Raw genomic sequence first — 19,226 nt, forward strand, 5'->3', positions numbered from 1 at the left:
AACTGTGCGTTTGGTGAAATGGTTACAAAACACACATTAGAGTTAGATCAGTATCTAAATCTAACTCTGAGCAATATGCAAATCTATTAAAATCGTAAACTAAAACAAGTATTAGGTATTTCTTATATTTGAGGAAGTGGACAGCGCTGTCTTTGCTCCTGTCAACAGCTGCTGAGGTAGTTTAGATTCACAACACTGGAAAAAAAAACCTTACGAGAACTTTCGAGAGATCACTAATGCTTTTAAGTGTTCAACAGTTTATGAATTATACATATTAATCTTAGCCGTTTAACTGCTAGCAATTACCCGATAGCCACATTAGCGTGTACTACGGTAGCAGCTAGCGGCTATGGCTAAACCTTAATGTGAACGCTAGGTAGCAAGCGTTATCAGTCCTGCAGATCTGTAACGGTAAAAAAAACCCAGCGTGAATTTGACAAAATAACCCATTTTTTAATCTAAAAAGTGTTGTGTTTTTCTTGAAGTCAAAGATTGAAGCTGATAAAAGCCTACCAGCAAGTAGACAGAAACGTTGGCAGCCTACCTTAACAACTCTAATTGATGAGCAACGACATATGCAGGTAAGGGTCTAGTACAGCACTGCCTCAAGCAAAAGTAAAATAATAACAATAATAAGAATATATAGTAATGCGTAACAAATTTGTCAGACCACCAAATGAAAGGTTTATTCCCAGCTGCCAGAAATCAAGCAATCATTTTTAATATTTCTATTAAGGTTCAACCACCAGTATGCCTCAATCAAAATTATGCATTTTAATACTAAATTTTAATGCTGTGTTTTCCAAAAAGCTCATGACATAAAGCACATCATCATTATTATTAGTATTTTTTATTTATTAGGCTACCAAATTCTCACCTCTTCAACAAAACCTTTGTTTCTACTCTTGTGTAAAGCGCCCTTTGAAAGGCACTATACAAATCTATTATTATTATTATTGTTATTATTGTTAATACTAATAATAGTTGCAACTGTTAAGCTAGCGATTAAAACTAAATGCATTCCTGAACAGAAAAATTAGTTTTAGTGGTTGAATGTGTAATTACTTTTTGATTTCTCAAAGAAGTCCAGTGCTGGCTCAAATTTGGGTATTAAAACAAGATTTCAGTTTGCTATATGCCCAATAAAAACACTAGGTTTTTAACAGTTTTCTACAATCTTTGTGTTTTCTTGTTTTTTATGACAAGTGGTCCAATAATTTTGTCATACCTTACAGTTAAAGTAAGCAGTAGGAGTGTGGTGGGAGCAGATGGATATCTGGAGAGTTGGAGGCTTGCTCCAGAGAAAAGAGGAATTAAAGACAGAATACATGTGTGTTAATGGGAGGGAGATCTGTAACAGTGGATTCAATTCAATTCCATTTAATTTTATTTATATAGCACCAAATCACAACAACAGTCGCCTCAAGGCGCTTTATATTGTACAGTAGATCCTGCAATAATAGATACAGAGAAAACCCCAACAATCATTTAACCTCCTATGAGCAAGCACTTTGGCGACAGTGGGAAGGAAAAACTCCCTTTTAACAGGAAGAAACCTCCTTCAGGGAGGGACGGCCATCTGCTGCGACCGGTTGGGGTGAGAGAAGGAAAACAGGATAAAGATATGCTGTGGAAGAGAGCCAGAGATCAATAGCAGTTACGATTCAATGCAGAGAGGTCTATTAACACATAGCGAGTGAGAATTGTGACTGGAAAGGAAAAACTCAATGCATCATGGGAATCCCCTGGCAGCCTACATCTATTGCAGCATAACTAAGGGAGGATTCAGGGTCACCTGGTCCAGCCCTAACTATATGCTTTAGCAAAAAGGAAAGTTTTAAGCCTAATCTTGAAAGTAGAGATAGTGTCTGTCTCCTGAATCCAAACTGGAAGCTGGTTCCACAGAAGAGGGGCCTGAAAACTGAAGGCTCTGCCTCCCATTCTACTTTTAAATACTCTAGGAACAACAAGTAAGCCTGCAGTGCAAGGGCGAAGTGCTCTAATAGGGTGATATGGTACTACAAGGTCATTAACATAAGATGGGCCCTGATTATTTAAGACCTTGTATGTGAGGAGCAGGATTTTGAATTCAATTCTGGATTTAACAGGAAGCCAATGAAGGGAAGCCAAAACAGGAGAAATATGCTCTCTCTTTCTAGTCCCTGTCAGTACTCTTGCTGCAGCATTTTGGATTAACTGAAGGCTTTTCAGTGAGTTTTTAGGACTTCCTGATAATAATGAATTGCAGTAGTCCAGCCTGGAAGTAATAAATGCATGAACTAGTTTTTCAGCGTCATTCTGAGACAGGATATTTCTAATTTTAGAGATGTTGCGCAAATGGAAAAAAGCAGTCTTACATATTTGTTTAATATGTGCGTTGAAGGACATATCCTGGTCAAAAATGACTCCAAGGTTCCTCACAGCGTTACTGGAGGCCAAGGTAATGCCATCCAGAGTAAGAATCTGGTTAGATACCATATTTCTAAGATTTTCAATAACCTCAGTTTTATCTGAATTAAGAAGCAGAAAGTTAGAGGCCATCCAGGTCTTTATGTCTTTAAGACATTCCTGCAGTTTAACTAATTGGTGTGTGTTATCTGGCTTCATGGATTGACACAGTTGGGTGTCATCTGCATAGCAGTGAAAATGTACACTATGTCTTCTAATGATACTGCCTAAGGGAAGCATGTATAATGTAAACAAAAACCTCCAAAGGACCATTGGACTCTCCATTTACGTGCAGAAGCAGATTGGAGTCGATTAGATAGATATGATTCAAACCACTGCAGTTCCTGTAATACCTGTAATACCTACAGCGTGCTCTAGCAGGACAAGCACAGAGATGAGTCCACTGTCAGAGGCCATAAGAAGATCATTTGTAACCTTCACTAAAGCTGTTTCTGTGCTGTGATGAGCTCTGAAACCTGACTGAAACTCTTCAAATAAACCATTCCTCTTTTAGCTGTTTGAGCTGCCAGTAGTAGAGGAAGAAAAGGTTGATGAGCTTCAATACCCGGGGTCAAACATCAAAAGCAAGAGACATGAAGAAGAGAGTGCTAGCAGGGTGGAGTTGAGTGTCAGGGGTGATTTGTGACAGAAGGATAGCAGCAAGAATTAAAAGGAAGGGTTGCAAGGTGATAGAGACACCTGCTGTGATGTATAGTTTGGAGATGGAGGCCAAGCTGAAGATGCTAGGATTTTCGCTGAGAGTGACCAGGATGGACAAGATTAGAAATGAATATATCAGAGGGACAGCTCAGCTCAAGTGGGAGTTAAAGAGGAACGAGTGAGATGATTTGGACGTGTACAGAGGGATGGTGCAAAGATGGTGGAAGAAGGATGTTGAATATCAAGGTGCCAGGCAGGAGAAAAATTAGAAAACCTGAGCGGAGGTTCATGCAGAGGGTTAGTGTGACTGTGAGATGGAGGCAGATGATCAACTATGATGACGCATAAAGAGAGCAGCCGAAAGAACAAGATACCTTACAGTTACAGCATTTTTTTTGCACTGCGCCATGACAGCTTAAAAAGTGCTGTCACTGATGTTATCTTTTTTCTTTTTTTTTGCAATACCTTATGTTTTTGTCATTTGTCCCCTGTGGGTTTTCAAAATAGAATCAAATACATTCCTTTCTATCAGTATTGAGTGTAAATTTCCAGTATTGTAACACCCTAGTTTGGAATCAGGTTAAATTTGGTAAAAAAAAAAAAAAACAGCTCAATGAATGACAGAATAGTGGACTGCCTAATCTGTGGATAATCTCAAAGCAGTACTTTTGGGATATATTACAGAGTGATTATGAGGAGGTCTCTGATATTTTTCATCTTGGCTTTGTTTCTTTTCATGCCATTCTTGTGTCTCTTTTTGATCAAATTGGTGGCATCGACCTGTTCACTCTCAGTGCAAGTGCAGCGACGCATATTATGGGTACGACGGCGATGCTCTGTTTCCCTGCAGCACGCTCTTCCAGCATGAGGGCCAATCCAGTGGTACAAAGCTCATAATACATCGCCATGGGCATGCTCACACACTCATGCATGAAACAAGGCAGGACACATTTTTTCTGCAGAGAACAAGACTGTGCAGCAGCACAACCTATTTTTGAGGGTTACGTCTTGCTTCCCATGTGCTCGCAATGCAGGATGCTTTGACTCTGGTAATCCAGGTTTCAAAATCCTGCTGCTTTTTCATCCTAGCCATTCAATCTGGGATTGTTTCACATCTGGTGAAGGTAAAAGACGGAAGCAGAACAAAGCAGGAGGAAGGAAGCTAAACATAACTATTTATGTAGTATGCAGTCTGTGATCCATGATCCATAAATGTAAGGGGAAAATCAAAACACGGTAGCTGTGTAATATTCAGGTGATAATACCTTTTTTTAATTTAAGTGCTTATTGAAGTTAAACCTGAAATAAAATGTACATCACTTGACACATACTTTAATTTTAAGACTCATAATCTTGGTGAATCCAAGCCACGCTTTGGTCAGTGCCTTTTTACATGCAGCCAGCAGCACACCAAGTATTTATCTATATCCAACTTATTTTCTTTTATAACCATTTTCCAAACCTCTAGTGTGGCTTTTACCCATGGATTTCCTGTTTTAACAATCAAGTCCTGTAGAGTTTTATCTGCCAGAACTGCCTGTATATGCATATCGGTTATTGTTTTGCATTCAGTTTCCTTCCATGCTGCTACATATGATGGATCACACCAGTGCAGCATTGCTGAAATATAGTACTTTTTGTAAACATGTTAGGCCCCGGTAGGTCTGTTCGATATAACGATATATATCGGATGATGATATAAAAACATCTATCGTTTCATTTTACGCTATCGTTTGTTTCGTGGTGTCGCAAAATAAACTGTTTACAGTAATATTTTTTCATCGTTTTGATGGTCACTGTAGTGGCTATATGAATTTCTTAAAGTTCTCTCTTTCTCTTATATCTAATATAACCACACTATGGACGGACAAGCGCCTGTTTTTATGCGTTGTGGTTAGCAACAACGACGGTAACACCATCGCGTGTCCGCTTGTTTATGTTCCACATAAACCTTTCACAATAAAGCTCAAGATCCTGTTGAGACTTTTCAAAATAAACTGAATCACGTGAAAGAGCAGATTATTTACGGATGAGAATTAAAAAAGAGCCGTCGGGTGCTAAATAAATAAACCATAGACTCAAACGTTAGAACTGGCTTTTCCCCGCAGCACGCCGTGTAATAAATACTCACAAAGAAAACGGCGGGCGTTACAACTTATGTCTAAAAATGTATAGTTTCATGCATCGGTTAAAACACTCGACTCTAGCTACATGACGCGCAGCTGGAAACACTTCTCGCAAGTCGAGCTGCCCGAGAGTCACAGAATTTACAGAAAATGTTACATTTTTGTGATTTATATCATTATCGGAACGATAGAATTGTTATATCGGGATATGAGATTTTGTTCATATTGCACAGCCCTAGGCCCTACCACCATTCTCTTTGAGCAGTTGTATTCTGGGTCGTTTCCCTTGCCATATAAATCTAGAGATGGTTTATGCCATTCAATAAAGTTTTTTGTTTTTGTCAGAGCGGGAGAGTTTGAAACAAATATAGAAATCTTGGTGACATGTTAATTTTGATGATTTCTATTCTAGAGCTTATGCTCAAACATGGGATATGATTCCATTTTGTAAGATCATCTCTGACTCTTTGATACAAGTGGTTGTAGTTTTTTATCACATAGTCCTGTTGTATCTTTAGTAAGTGTTACCCAGATAACACTTTCTAATTCTTTACTTTTATTTCAGAGGCTAGTTGTTTATTCTGATCTTCCGTCCTGACAGGTAAGTGTAAGTGTTCCAAGAAATATATCCATTTGGTCAATTCCAACATCTGCAGTTTTAGAAAAGAGTTGTTTATTAAATGTTTTGGAGATAGACTGGATCTTATCCTGCTTACTTTCTATTGTGTTTTTCTGAGGGTTTGTAATTTTGTGTATTGTATTGTCTGCTTGACGTTTCTTAAGTTTCCATGCCAGTAATTTTGTAAATTTAGAGCTGTTTGTTTAGAGAATAGCATCTTCTTTTCAATCTCCTGAGTGTATATTAAGTGTATAATTATTTCTTAATTTGTTTTCGGGTTTGGGTTTTGTGCATTCATCATTTCATTTTTGATAATATCTTGAAGCGTTTGATAGGGTTTAGTATTCCATTCACATTGAAGGAGATGATTTTTAGTTTCCCATGTATCATATCTAGCAAGAGCCAATAAGTCTGCTACATTTAGCCTCTCTAGAAAAGGTGCCTTAATAACTCAAAGAAAGTAATTTTGCAATATGAACCAAGAACTCTACTGGTAAACATATATTTGCCAAACAGTGGTTTCCAAATTAAGAGTGTTGATGAACGGTCCCTTTAGCTTGCCAGATGAAATATCTGGCTTTGGAGGGAGGCCCCTTCTGTACTTTTGTAGAGGAAGGACCCTCCATGGTGTTTTAGTCCACTGAAGACAATTGTTCATGCCATTGAGAAAATAAAAGGTCCTCTGTTATGGGGTTTTATCTACTCAAAAAGGAAGCAAAGAGAATAATATGTTAACTCTTATATGGGATGCTCAAATGCAATCAGAAATGTAGGAGGGGGAGGTAAATCAGAGCGGATAACAGTACCCTATCTTTTATTTATAACTACTCTTTACTATTATTATTTTGGTTCTTACTGAGGAGATTTTCTTCTGTAGACCTGAAGCTTATCTCTGATAGCTGCTACCCTTGGGTGTCTTGTCTCCTCTTCTTCTCCGATGCTCAATGCTTGCTGGGTCAGCTGCTCCATAGGATCCACTTGGTGGAGAAGAACCTTGACCCAACTCATTTGTAGCCTCCTGAGCTGTGTCCCCTCCTCGTAGAATTCCGGAGCCTGGGTGGGTACAGTGTTTGGAAGCGGATTTTCTTCTCCCTCGGCGCCCGCTTCACATCATTGTATTCTTGTCGTTTATTCAGAATGGCTGTCAGATAGTAATGATCAAAATTATGTCTTTTTTTAAATCCATGCTTTGTGTATAATATCCTCTTTTGTTTTATAGTGGTGAAATTTGATCACTCTCGATCTTGTCTCAGTCGAGGCAGGTTTGGGGCGAGTGCTCTTTGTGCCGTTACGATGTGTAGCTCAGTGGCTGGTGGAATGTCCAAGTTTTCTCTAAGGAGTTTCTCCACGAAGCTTATCGTTGATTCCCCCCTCTTCATTTTCTGGGACATTATATGTCCTAAAGTTGTCTCTCCTGGCTCTCCCATCCTGGTCAATACATTTTTTGTCATACTGAGGTTGAGCTTAGAGCACGAGTTTCATCACCTGCTTGAATGTTTGGACTCTGGTTTCGGCTGTTTCAATGTGGTTTTTGACCTCACCAATTCTCCTGTTAGCCTAAAGAATTTTGACTTTTATATCTTCGAGCTGAGTGTTGTTCTTCTTTCGGAATTCTTGATTTTCTTGTAGGATTATCTCCATATTTACCTTCAGGTTCAGTGGATGTCTGCCCTGTGTTGTCTTTAGCATTAGCCCCGCACCGCGTTCCCTGCAAGTCTTCATCCCTTTAGTTTCATTGTTGGATCGTTGGATTTTTCTTTCTTATTTATCTTTCTTCCATCGCTATCCTGGTTTCGGAGTGTCTTTAATATCAGACAGGTTTTAAATCTGAGTTTGCAGGATATTTCACTTTGTTTTTCACGGCGGAGTTGTGTCTCTATAAGGCCATCTCGAGAAGGGCGGAACTGGAATTTAATGAATCTGCTTTCTGTGTTAAAGTTTTAAATGCTAGGAAACAGAAGTATACGATGTCCACTCTTTCCTTTTCCTAAAATAGGAATCTATGGCACATAGTGGACTTGGTTTTTAATAAAGTGATTGATGCTCAGAATAATACAAACACTGCAATTCTACATGTATTTGGAAACCATATTAAAGACAATAAATATAAAATAAACTACTTTTAGACTCAAACTTTTCATTTCTATCTGATCGTAACAAAATAAGCAGTGCCAGACTAAAACTAAAACTTGCTAGATTTCAGACAGAAAGGGTGTAAGCCAAAGCAATGGCTTATGTAACCCTAATCCTCATGTGTAATACAAAGTGACAACTTTTAATGGTAAACGTAATGCTCTGCAGCATTCACAGTTCACAATAATCCCTATTTATCTTATACTGGGCCTCATTCCCCTCGTTTAAGCTAACTTTCTCCTGATTGGTTGCTTCTTAAAAACAACACTTTGAAGAGCAGGCGGGAGAGGCTTATGAGCTCAAAACCAATTATGTTGATTTGAGATGACTATATGAGGAATATCTGCTGTCACTTACATCATAGTGAGCCAAAAGTGGGGAAAAGAAACTGCGGCAGTTTGAAACTTTTAGCTGACAAGAATTACATGTAAATACACTGACCTTATTAATTCAAAACATATTTAATATATATAAGTTTAACCACTGATGCAGAAAATATGAAGCATCACAGGTCCATTCTAATAGTAATATTAATACTGACATGAGAATAAGAAAACCTACAGTGTTTCTTTTATATTGACAAACTCCTCAAGCTCCAGGTTGACAGGGCCCTGGTGACAACACTTTATCTCTCTTTTATTGAATTTGAACTCACTTTCCAAGCTGTCATTTGCAATCAGTCTCTCGAGATCAAACAGAAAACATACTGAATAAGGTGATTAATATCTGCAGCAAAATAACTGGAACAGCACTGAAAACCCTGCAGTTACATAAGAAAGCAAAACCCATCATGTCTGATTGTTCCCACCCTTTACATCATCTCACACTAGTACATTCCCTAATGTCCGCAGCCATCTCTTCACTAGACCCTTAAGATGAAAAGGGTCATTTACTCCCATATATAATCTAATGAGTTATTTTCCTATTTTTTCATCTTTTAAATAGTTGGTTTCTTCAGTTTTTTCCTGTGCATTCCTTTTTTTGTTTTTGTTTTATCTGTAAGCTTCCAACTGCTGCAAATGAATTACCTGATCGAAGGCTGGGAGATTCAAAAAACTACAAAAAACCCAACTAGTTTCTAATCTTTTCAAATGTTTTTATGCTTTTACAACAACAGCAAAAATATGCACTGTTTATAGCTGGGCAGGTAGTATAAAGTAGAGTTTTGTAGCTTTTTTACTTAAAGCATCATCAGAGCAGTGAACCATTAAAGCCATGGGTTTCATCTTACAGTCACTAATAAGCGGTATGAAACTGATGAGGAACATTTTTTTAAAATATTTCTCAGAATAAGCAACATTCAAAACTCCCAAATTGCCTATAGAGGATGGGGTTTACAGCCACTATAAACTCCTGGACATGTTATTTACAACCAGTTTCAAATTGTCATCGCTGCCAGGAAATAGTCCATGCAGAAAGGGCATGATAATTCTTTCATTTTGTGTCCATGATATTTTATGATATGCACTTATTATGCCTTTTCAGCTCCCTTTCCCCCTCATTCTTGGACTCTACTGGAGAAGTTTTGAATAACTAACAGTTCAAAATACTCCCTAATCATCTTATAATGGTCCTTGGTGCAGCTCCTTGGTTCTATCTTTGTCTGAAATGTGACATTTTAACTGCTCTCACTTAAAGTCACCTGTCAGCTGACTGGCTGCCCCTCACAATTAAAAGGTTTGAACTGCATGTTTGTAAGATGACCATATTAGGGATATCCAGTCTCACTGACATCACAAAGATCCAAGAGTAAAAGTATCCACCACTGAAACAGCATATATATGAAATAGTCACATCTATGTTAACATTATCATTAAGACAGCTATCGATTATGTCCACCAATAAATGTACAGAATCTGTACACTTGCAATTCCTGAACACAAATGTGTTTTCATGATGTTTTAACATTGATGTGTTACTTTGTTCAATTTGCACTATGCTGTACTCACTCTCCATGAGGGTCATCGTGACCCTTGCAGGGATCACAGACAAGCAAGAAAAAGGTGATTAAAGAAGTCAGAATGTGGACACACCACACCACAAATGAAGTAAATCTCTTCTATGAAGTCAAACCCATCACCACACCATGCAGTTCTTAAAGAGACAGTAAAAAAAAAAGGTCATGATGCGATGAACCTAACATGTTTTTTTTAAAAGGCCGTCTCTTTAAGATGTCTATAAAACCACTTTACCTGGGCCTTTGGATTCGGTTACCTCTAGGACCATGTCATGCTTAGTTTCCATGGTGTCCGTTGCTATGATCACTGCCCACCTTGGCTGTGATGAGAGAAAAAAGGAAGTGAACATGGGGATGCTGCTATTAAGATTTTAATTCAGGGAAAAGGAGGAAGAGGAAAGGGCCCGTGCGCTCTCCACTGCCTCTAGTGTGATAATCAGAAAGGTCGGCTTTGTTAGCTCTTGCAGAATGGCTCTTGTGATTGGCTTTCCTGGGGTATGATAAAAACAAGATGAGCTCTCTGAAGTCTCTCTGCTGTGGCTGCAAAAATAGTGATTAAAAAACCCCCAGTAACTCAGGTTTATCCAAAGTAACAGTTCTCAGCTAAGATGCAGGTATTATAAGTTGCCTCATAATTAGAGATCCACACAAACCACCTCTTATTTGCAACTCCTAAACTGGCAGGAACCAACACACCACAGATGGCTTCCTGAACCCTGAAACCCCAGTGTCCTCTGGTCAACACCTGTCTGCAGCACGCCGGCCGAGCCAGAGGTTTTCTGATGTACAGCAGAATGTGTGTTGTGTTGTAAAAAACCACAAGTGGCCAGGATAAAACCAGAAAATATCAGAGACAGTACTGAGAGAGCTGGAGAGAAGCCCGCTGCCTCCAGTGGGATCAGCATGTCGTGGGCTTCCTTCCTGAGTGTGACAGAGCTGCACAGACTCTCTCAGAAATGTCTCGCTCCAGAAAAAGGCTCTTTGTCCTGTCTGACTCCAGCCAGCACAGGACAAGGAGCAAACAAGCATGTTTGGAAGTAGGAGTGTGAACACAGACAGAGAGAGCGTGTTTTGAGGAAAGAGACTGCATGTGTTTGTGTCTATAAACGGAGATATTGTGGAATCTTGTTATTATCCTGTTATTGTTTGTCTGTTTGGCTGCTTGTGCCAATGTTGAGAAAGTGTCTGTGTGCCGAGAAGCTTTTATTTCGTGTTTATGTGTAGTCCGATTGCTGCAGAGGACAGAGATGGGATGAGAGAAGCACGAGGAGCAGCCATGTGCTCTACAGAAGCAGAGAAATGCCTTTGACAAGGATACAGCTGCATCATAGTATGGCGGTGGCATAACACGATGCTGCGTCTCAGCGCTTTTGAACGACTCAGCAGCTCAACATCCTTCAGGCCAGACAACTGCCAGAGTCCTGATGGCATAGCTCGGAGTTGTAGCAGCTATGTGCCATAATCTCACAGCACAGGTAGCTTGCTGACAAAGCAGACAGACGAACGTGTTGGAGCTGTGTTAACAGTTTACCTATTTCAGCTGCGCAGCTCGAGATGGCTGCGCACCACTGCAGTAAAACCTTAGGGAACATCGATCTGCCCTTTTGCACAAAGCTCGTTTTACCCAGATGAATGTTCCTGCTGCCTCCGCTGTGTCTTTGGGAGAAAAACGGTGAAATAAATACAGTGCAGTGACAAAACAACAGGTCTGGGCTTGTTAGGTGTATTAGCATCAGGTGTAGACTGAAGAATGGGAGCATGGGTTGGAAAGTGAGATGGTAAGCGATGCATGAGGAAGGAGATGCAATACCAAGATCTGTCAGGTGCCCTTAGGGTTTGGACTTCGATCGTGTCTCAGCCTATACTAATCATAGAAACAGGCAGGGCCAAAGGAGACCGAGAACGCACACAGAACAAGTGCTTATCACTACAAACAGACTGAAATAGTTCTCTAGGTGCACACCTGCATATGTGCAAACACTGCTCCTGGTTCTCCTGATGTAGTTGTTTTAAGAACAGCTGCACAGAGCAGCACAAAGTGGCAAGCAATGATAGTAAAAGGAGCATGCATGTGCACTTGCTATCTAGTGCACCCTATATTGGTTAAAATAAATATCAGTGGCAAAGCAAGTGTAATGGTGTCATCAGTTCCTCATGTTTCTATGAAGTGAGCCGAAAGCCACAGAAATGACAAAAACTGCAGTTTGCAGCCATGTTAAAATCACCAGTTTAACAGAATTAACATCACATTTACAGCCTGTTACAAAAAATAGCTTTGATCTCTATGTGTAGTTCCCCCTTTCTTAACAATTGCACTTTTCATAAAGCTTTGACAGGTGTGCCAAACAGACAGACAGCAGCTGCCTGCTAGGCCTCACCTCCACTGATCTGAATAACTGAATACGACCTCGCAATTGCGCTTGTAGCGTTGGCGCCTTTTGAAGAATTTTTAATGGAACTATCGAGCAAATGTCATGGTCCACTAAGAAGTACAGCTCATCTATGAAGTTTGTGCTTTCATTTTGGTGAAGGAAATTCTTGCAATTTTATTAGTTGCTGTTACATAGTATTAATTAGCAGGTGGCTTTCCATGTACATATTTGCTGCACCCATATACAGTATGGGTGCAGCAAATATGCAAATATGGTTCCAAAAAATCCAAACAGCACCAGCCAGTCAGACGTAGGCTGTATAGGTGCATACCAAAAACAAAGACACCTCTTACATATGTATGCAAAGATATAATTTGCTAGGCAGTTGCATTGAAAATGCTGCAAAAGGCGCCAAGGTCATAAACTGTTGACACTTCTAGTGACTATGGCTTATCAATACCTGCTGGTGACTTGTACTACAATCTTATTTTGATTTGTTATTTTTTATTTCACTCTTCTATATCTGTGGACAGAAGCACTTGCACATGCTAATGCAGTGGTTTTATAGCAGCTAGCTGGTTTTCATACAGACCATCCAGTCATCCACTGATGGATTCAGAGTTAATTACAGATCATTTGACTTCTACCGTCACAGTCAACTTTAAATTTAACCTGAATATCTAAAGATGATGCAAAGTATTTCAGCAAATTATTTGTTAGCAGTTTCATTATTGTCAGGGCTGCACATTTTCACTTGCATTTAAAGGTGGATTAACCATTAGCTCCATGCTCTAAGCTGATTTCAGTCCATATGTGTCTTTTTAAGCTTTTTTTGCAGCTAATTTTAATGCAAATCTCCTCTCTTACAACCTTTGTACCACACTTGCTGTACAGGGCTTAAGGAAGACAAACATAAACATCAAAACACCAACATGTGCTGATGCTGTTTCTGCTGCCATGAAACCAGAGCCCCATGTGAGTTAGTGAACATATTCAGTTGTGCGAGTTAAATCTAAACCTACTTCTGCCTGAGTTAGAGCTAAGGCATAATCTACTGACAAAAGAGAAAAAACTGCCATAAGGAAATGTTCTTATGGATGATGCAGTAGCACCAATATTTACAACCTCACTTCCAAAAAATGTTGGGTACAAAAAAAATAACAGCGATTTTACAAATCTCAGACTCATATTTTATCTTTGACAGACTATAGAAAACGTACAAAATTTTTAAACTTAAGACATTTTACTATTTAATGAAAAAATATTTAACCCATTTTGAATTTGATGGCAGCAACATGTCTCAAAAATTTTGCAACAGAGGTAACAAAAGACTGAAAAAACGGGTATAAAAAGAGCATTTTAGAGGGGCAGAATTTCTCAGAAGTAAAGATGGGCAGAGGTTCAATCTTCAAAAACACTGATCTACAAATTGTGGAACTTTTTAAAAGTAACGTTGCTCAAAGTAAAATTGCCACAACTTTGAACATGTCATCGTTTACAGTACACAATATTATTAAAGAGTCTGAGAAACTGAAAAAAACCTCTGTGCGTAAAGAAGAAGGCTGAAAGTCAATATTGGGCACTGCATTAAAAATGGACATGAACTCAGGAACATCTCCATAAATCACCTGTGAGCACAGCCGTGCATTCCACTAATGCAGGTTTAACCTTGTATCATGCAAATAAGAAGCCATATCTGAACATGATCTAGAAAAACCACTGTCGGCTCTGGGGGAAAACCTCTGTTAAAACTCAGTTTAATACTGCTGTGTGGTCAGATGAGTCAAAGATTACATTTATTTTCAGACTAAAGAGGAGGAGGACAGTCTAGTTTGCTATCAGCACTCAGTTTAAAAGCCTACATCTCTGATTGTAAAGGGGTGCAGTAGTCCTTTTGGAATTGCAAAGGCATCATCAATGCTGAATGCTTTTTTTCTTATTCTTAAAATGGTAAATTTTCTCAATTTAAACATTTAATATATTTTCTATGTTCTATTGTGAAAAAATATGAGGTATGTAAATCTTTGCATTCTTCTTTTATTGACATTTTATGCGCATTCTAACTTTTGCTGAACTGGAGTTGCACATGGCATTTAGAAGACTACATACAGCTTCATGAGGATGCACCTGTGCACAGTAGTGCTTGGAACTGACATTACTGTACCGAAATTCTCATAATGCCAGTGCTGACAAACTAACATGACGCAGGTAGTCAATATCATTAACCATCTGGGGACTATAACAGCCAGTATAGCTGTTAACTGACTGTAACTGACATTTCTCCATGGACCCCATTAATGGTCTTATTATTAACTTATTGCCTGAACTCCGCAGCCATAAAGCGTAGTGTTGAAAAACCTTAACAGAAGCACTAAATGTACATTTCGGTCGGACAGGCCTGGAGTAAACACCAGCTGCAGTGTTCTTGGTATTTGTCCCCTCCTTTGAAAGCCAAAAGCTGCGTGTGGTGTAACAATGGATTTAGGAGTCACGTGCAACATGTATCACATGACCGTGGTTATATTTTCCACATTAGGCAAGTGTTAAGTGACTATAGTTAAGTTTTGCAAATAAGCTAAAAGCCCCTTTTCTCCTGCCTGACCATCTCACACACTAACATCATGACTCAGCATATTTTATTAGACAAATAACATACAGTAACATTACTGCACATAATAACCTTGTACAGCATGAGCGACATGATAAGTGTCTTTCAAGCAGAGAGAGACTGTCTACACCAATTCAGCTTAAGTCAACCATCAAACAACATAGAAGAGGCAAACCTAACTGTGTGCTCAAGATTGCTTTCTTACCCTTGTGAAGTCGCTTTGTGCGCGAGGGGATCTGCGAGTGTGTGCCTGTTCCACCTGCCTGCTGTCACTGTGGATCTAGGGCATTACCTGGAGTCAGGTGTCAAATGCGGTGAGCACTCGGTTGTGTGCGCATGTACGCCCATGTATGTGGGCGCACGGGAGAAAGCATCCCTTGATATTCTCACGCTGATGAGAATATTATTGTCCCTGTAAGGTGACGTCACGTGATGAAAACTCATGTCAGTTTTGGCTCATGTGTGTCAGAGAGTGGAGCACACGCACAGTCTGAAGGGAGGAGGTGTGTCGGTGGGTACAGGGGCAGTGAGAGTGCCTAGCGAAGAGAGATGGGCGTTCTCCTGTGTCTGTTAGTGCTGCTGTGCTGAGGAGGCACAAAGTGACACTTTGTTTTCCCCGCCAGATAGCCAGTGCAGGAGAACAGAGTGGCATTCAGCATTTCAACTGGCTGATGCTCATAAAGACTTTCTTTGTGGGTTAACTGCAATCATGGATGCACATGTGTGATTATAAAGGTCTGTAATGCGCCCCATCACAGCTCCCTAATAGTGTTATGGTCACAAATGTCTGTAATAGACTAGTCTGTGAAGCTCACAGCCTTTAGAGCTATCCAACACACACAAGTCAGCTTGTGGCTATTTTTTTTAAGTAAATATCCTTTTTTAGGAGAACAAAAGGAGCTAATTGCCCTCAATCCTTTTTTTTTTTACATTTATAATAATGTGACGTGGTACCATAATGGCTGTGAGAATCACCACAGTGTTACTGTGTAATAAGGGCTATTCCCCCCCACTCTCCAGTTTTGGCAGGATCACACTGCAGTCTCACAGGGATATGGTAATGATGGGGCTTTACCAACCTGGATGCCGCCTATGTTACAGCAGCACAGCACTTCAAAGACAGACTGCTCTCTGACTGCCTATGTGCATAAATAGAAACCTCCCAGTAAAGCAGCGCAAACATGCTCTAGTACAGATATTCACATCCTCGTGTATTCGCGCACACGTGGCGAGCAGAGCGTCTTAACGATTCCACTTTGTGCGAAAAAGGCCAGGATCAAACAGCCTTCTCTATGCTAAGTGATACCGTAGCAGCCACTACACTTGGCATGTGGTAAAGCAGCCATTCAAATTTTTTATGGAAATTGGAAAGCATGGCTGAATATGTTTCTCCGTAGCACGGAAATCTGTACAGATGCAATGTGATGTCATCTTGTGATTGATAAGAAATACACAGAGGGGGAAATGTCCACAAATAAGAACATTTTGAATGGATCTCATTAAATATACAAACCTACACAGATATGTGATCTACAGCCTGCTGCAATCCCTTGTCATTTTGATATATGCTAACATTTCTGTGGTGACCTAAATATATGACGCATGTCAGGAAAATAAGAATAACAACATAAACACAATAAACACTGTGTGGTCATATTATTTAGGTCAGAGATGTGTTACATAAACATTTCTAAGATCATCCAGGGAGGAAATTTCTAAAGAGTTGATATTAACTTGCATCACAGAGGACTGAATAATTAGGACAGGCCTCCTAAGGAACTGACTGCCAGACTGTAATTACATTTTTTTTTAGCTTTGGAGAAGAACAGCAATGATCGTAATGCAAACCTCTGTATAGAATAAGAGAATTTATGCTTTAGATGGGCAGTGCGGAGCTTTGCACAACATGATTAAAACTGTGATTGATTATTTAATCAGGTTAGGTATCTAGCAAATTCTTTATCATTTTTACATTTTTTACAGGGGCTGGTGTATTGGTTACCCTGGTGGTACGGGCGTCAGTACACTGGTGTCAGAATCCAGTACTTTTATAAAATCATTTAGGCAGTCTAAATGGACCCTGGTGCATTTTGACTCACTAGAAGCAGTAGGGCCTGTATAGTGCCATATAAATAAATTAAAATGGATTACAATTGAGTTTTGTGTTAGTAACATACTGTGAGTTATTCTGCTACTATTTTTGAACTAAAGGAGGACAAATCGTAGTACTTGTTTCATTTCAGTATACAGAGTCAGGTGGGTCATGCAGTAAGATGCAAACTACAATCAAATGCTGGATCCGGTCAGTGCATCACACGCTGTGCACATACAGTCACTCGTTTAATGAACAACCAACCTTTCTAGGTTATCATGGGGTTTTTCAGCTCTGTTTTTTCTGATATTTAAAACACACAGAGACCAGAGTGTCAGACAGACATTTTTACATCTTACAGAATTTCAAATTAAATCATTTTATTTTGAGGTCACAGGGCCATACATGACTCAAATAAAATAAATTCATGTCTGGCACTACAAAGACACTCAGCAGATGTCTCTGCAAAGAAAAAAAAAGCCAGTTAGTCACCATTGGGTGGTGATGATATGATAACAGTTTGTTGTTTACTGTGCATCAGTGGATCTGATACTCCAAAGGCTGGATATGAAGCGGCTTGTTGTTATAGCTGTTAAGTAACTCCACTTATCTGCTATCTTCGTCTTTACTATCATATCTTTCTCCTGCAAAGCACGTGCTTCAGTCTTTCTATTGATGACCTAAAACATGAATACTACAGCAGTCTGCATCTTCATGTCAGTCAAGCACTGAATCAGCCAACCAGAAAACAGACCAGTTTACTCCACACCAGCACCATAAACCCAGCACCAGTAACCTGTGAATTAATATCTGGCAAGCTGCCATTAATATTCGCTGCCAGTGTGTCTCAGCCTCAAAGTCCATTGGCGACGACAGTGTTGCAGCATTGATTTAAAGGCTTTAAATGACGCGTGGAAAAATAAATCCATAATTTCCTTCATTTTCCCCCCGCACATGTAGGCCCGCACCATATGGCCTGCGCATGGTTTTCAAGCTGGCATAAACATCCTTACAATTCATACCGACTGCCAATCGTTTAGGGGAAGACAAAGTAAAGGAGAACATCAACATACACCCTAAAGGCACCGATCGATACCTAACCGCTGATTGCAGATTAGCGGATGCCGCCGCACGGGGACTACAGTCTATTAATTGCAGACTAAAAAGCGCGTGGAGAACAAAGAATGTGGCCTCTGCTTTTCTCACATTTTGTCACCGATAGCGTCCAAACGGCGTTTAATTGATGAGGATTGTTTTGGGGTTTAAAAAGTAACGATTGAGCACGACCTGGCCTGTTGACATCAGCGTTTGCGCATTTCAAACCGGATCAAATTGCAAGTACCAGCCCATTTACAGCAAACACACACACATACACAGACGAACACACACGGATCTGCGATGGATGTAGTAGAAGATCTGAGCAGGTCAATGGGTAAAATGAGGGGTGGTCTACAATGACAAGGTCAATAGCGACGTGAAAATGGAAGTCAGTAACCATAAACACAAACCGACATGGAAGAGAAGAAGATAAAAAATCCCACCACCTTTGCTCGGAAACGCGATCCCCTCCTTCCGATCCGCGCTGAGGTAAACCCAGCTCCAGCTCCGACCCTTTTGTGTTGCTGATGCTGCGGGTGCCCGACACGGAGACGCACGCACCGCCCGACGGTCACAGCTGCACGCGTGAGAGATGGAGATGAAGATGGGAGGGTGTGGCTGCCAGAGAAAGGCGAGTGTCGGCGAAGTAACAGCGCATATATGAGCTCCGGTCACGATGCGAGCACGTTACTGTAACGTAAGCTCGTGCCTGTGGGTGGTAATGAAAGGAATGACGAACTGAATGGAAGTGAAAGCACCGAGGAGGGAAGGGGGGGGGGGCAGGGTGGTCTTCCTGCAGGTGTAAATCCTGCAAGGGTGTCTTGAGTCTGTGGTTTGCTTGTATGATGCCAGTGATAATACAACCCTGAAGCATCACAGGTTACACAGCAGACCGCTTACACCGCACTGTGGGCTGCGTGTAGGATAACTGGAGGAGGGCACATATATTCACCCCCTTTTCACCCATCCAGCATATTAAGAGAAAGCCTCATGTTTTGTCTCCAATCTTCAAAAGGAAAGAAGGCATGCGAGTCTCTCAAAAATTAATTCAGTAAAAAAGATTTGAAAAGACATCTGTAATCAGCAAAGCAGCAAAGATGTTACTGCCATAGA

At 40.1% G+C, this 19,226-nt stretch overlaps 1 protein-coding gene and 1 long non-coding RNA gene across 4 annotated transcripts in view; one reads left to right on the plus strand and one right to left on the minus strand.

Moving 5' to 3' along the window:
* Positions 1–18,778, minus strand: part of cracd (capping protein inhibiting regulator of actin dynamics) — a 28,635-nt gene extending 9,857 nt beyond the window's left edge. Inside the window, exon 1 of one of the 2 annotated variants that reach the window (XM_035907539.2) lies at positions 18,560–18,778. Coding sequence is in view for 1 of the 2 variants with exons in the window: in XM_087836322.1 (XP_087692448.1) it covers positions 10,179–10,293 (115 nt within the window). In the remaining variant the exon portion in view is untranslated. Of the gene's footprint in view, positions 1–10,178; positions 10,515–18,559 lie in introns of those variants that run through there. The other variant, XM_087836322.1, reaches the window with a different exon arrangement.
* On the plus strand, positions 100–11,060 carry LOC118454121 (uncharacterized). Of its 2 annotated transcripts, none has more exons than XR_004843615.2 (3): positions 100–176; positions 486–581; positions 10,628–11,060. It is a non-coding gene; the product is annotated as an uncharacterized LOC118454121 (long non-coding RNA). The 2 variants fall into 2 exon arrangements; XR_004843616.2 differs by lacking the exon at positions 100–176 and adding an exon at positions 293–411.
* Positions 18,779–19,226: the final 448 nt, after the last annotated feature.

The sequence above is a fragment of the Neolamprologus brichardi genome, chromosome 23 (genome assembly GCF_056152115.1).
Source record: "Neolamprologus brichardi isolate AB-2024 chromosome 23, ASM5615211v1, whole genome shotgun sequence".
NCBI lineage: Eukaryota > Metazoa > Chordata > Actinopteri > Cichliformes > Cichlidae > Neolamprologus > Neolamprologus brichardi.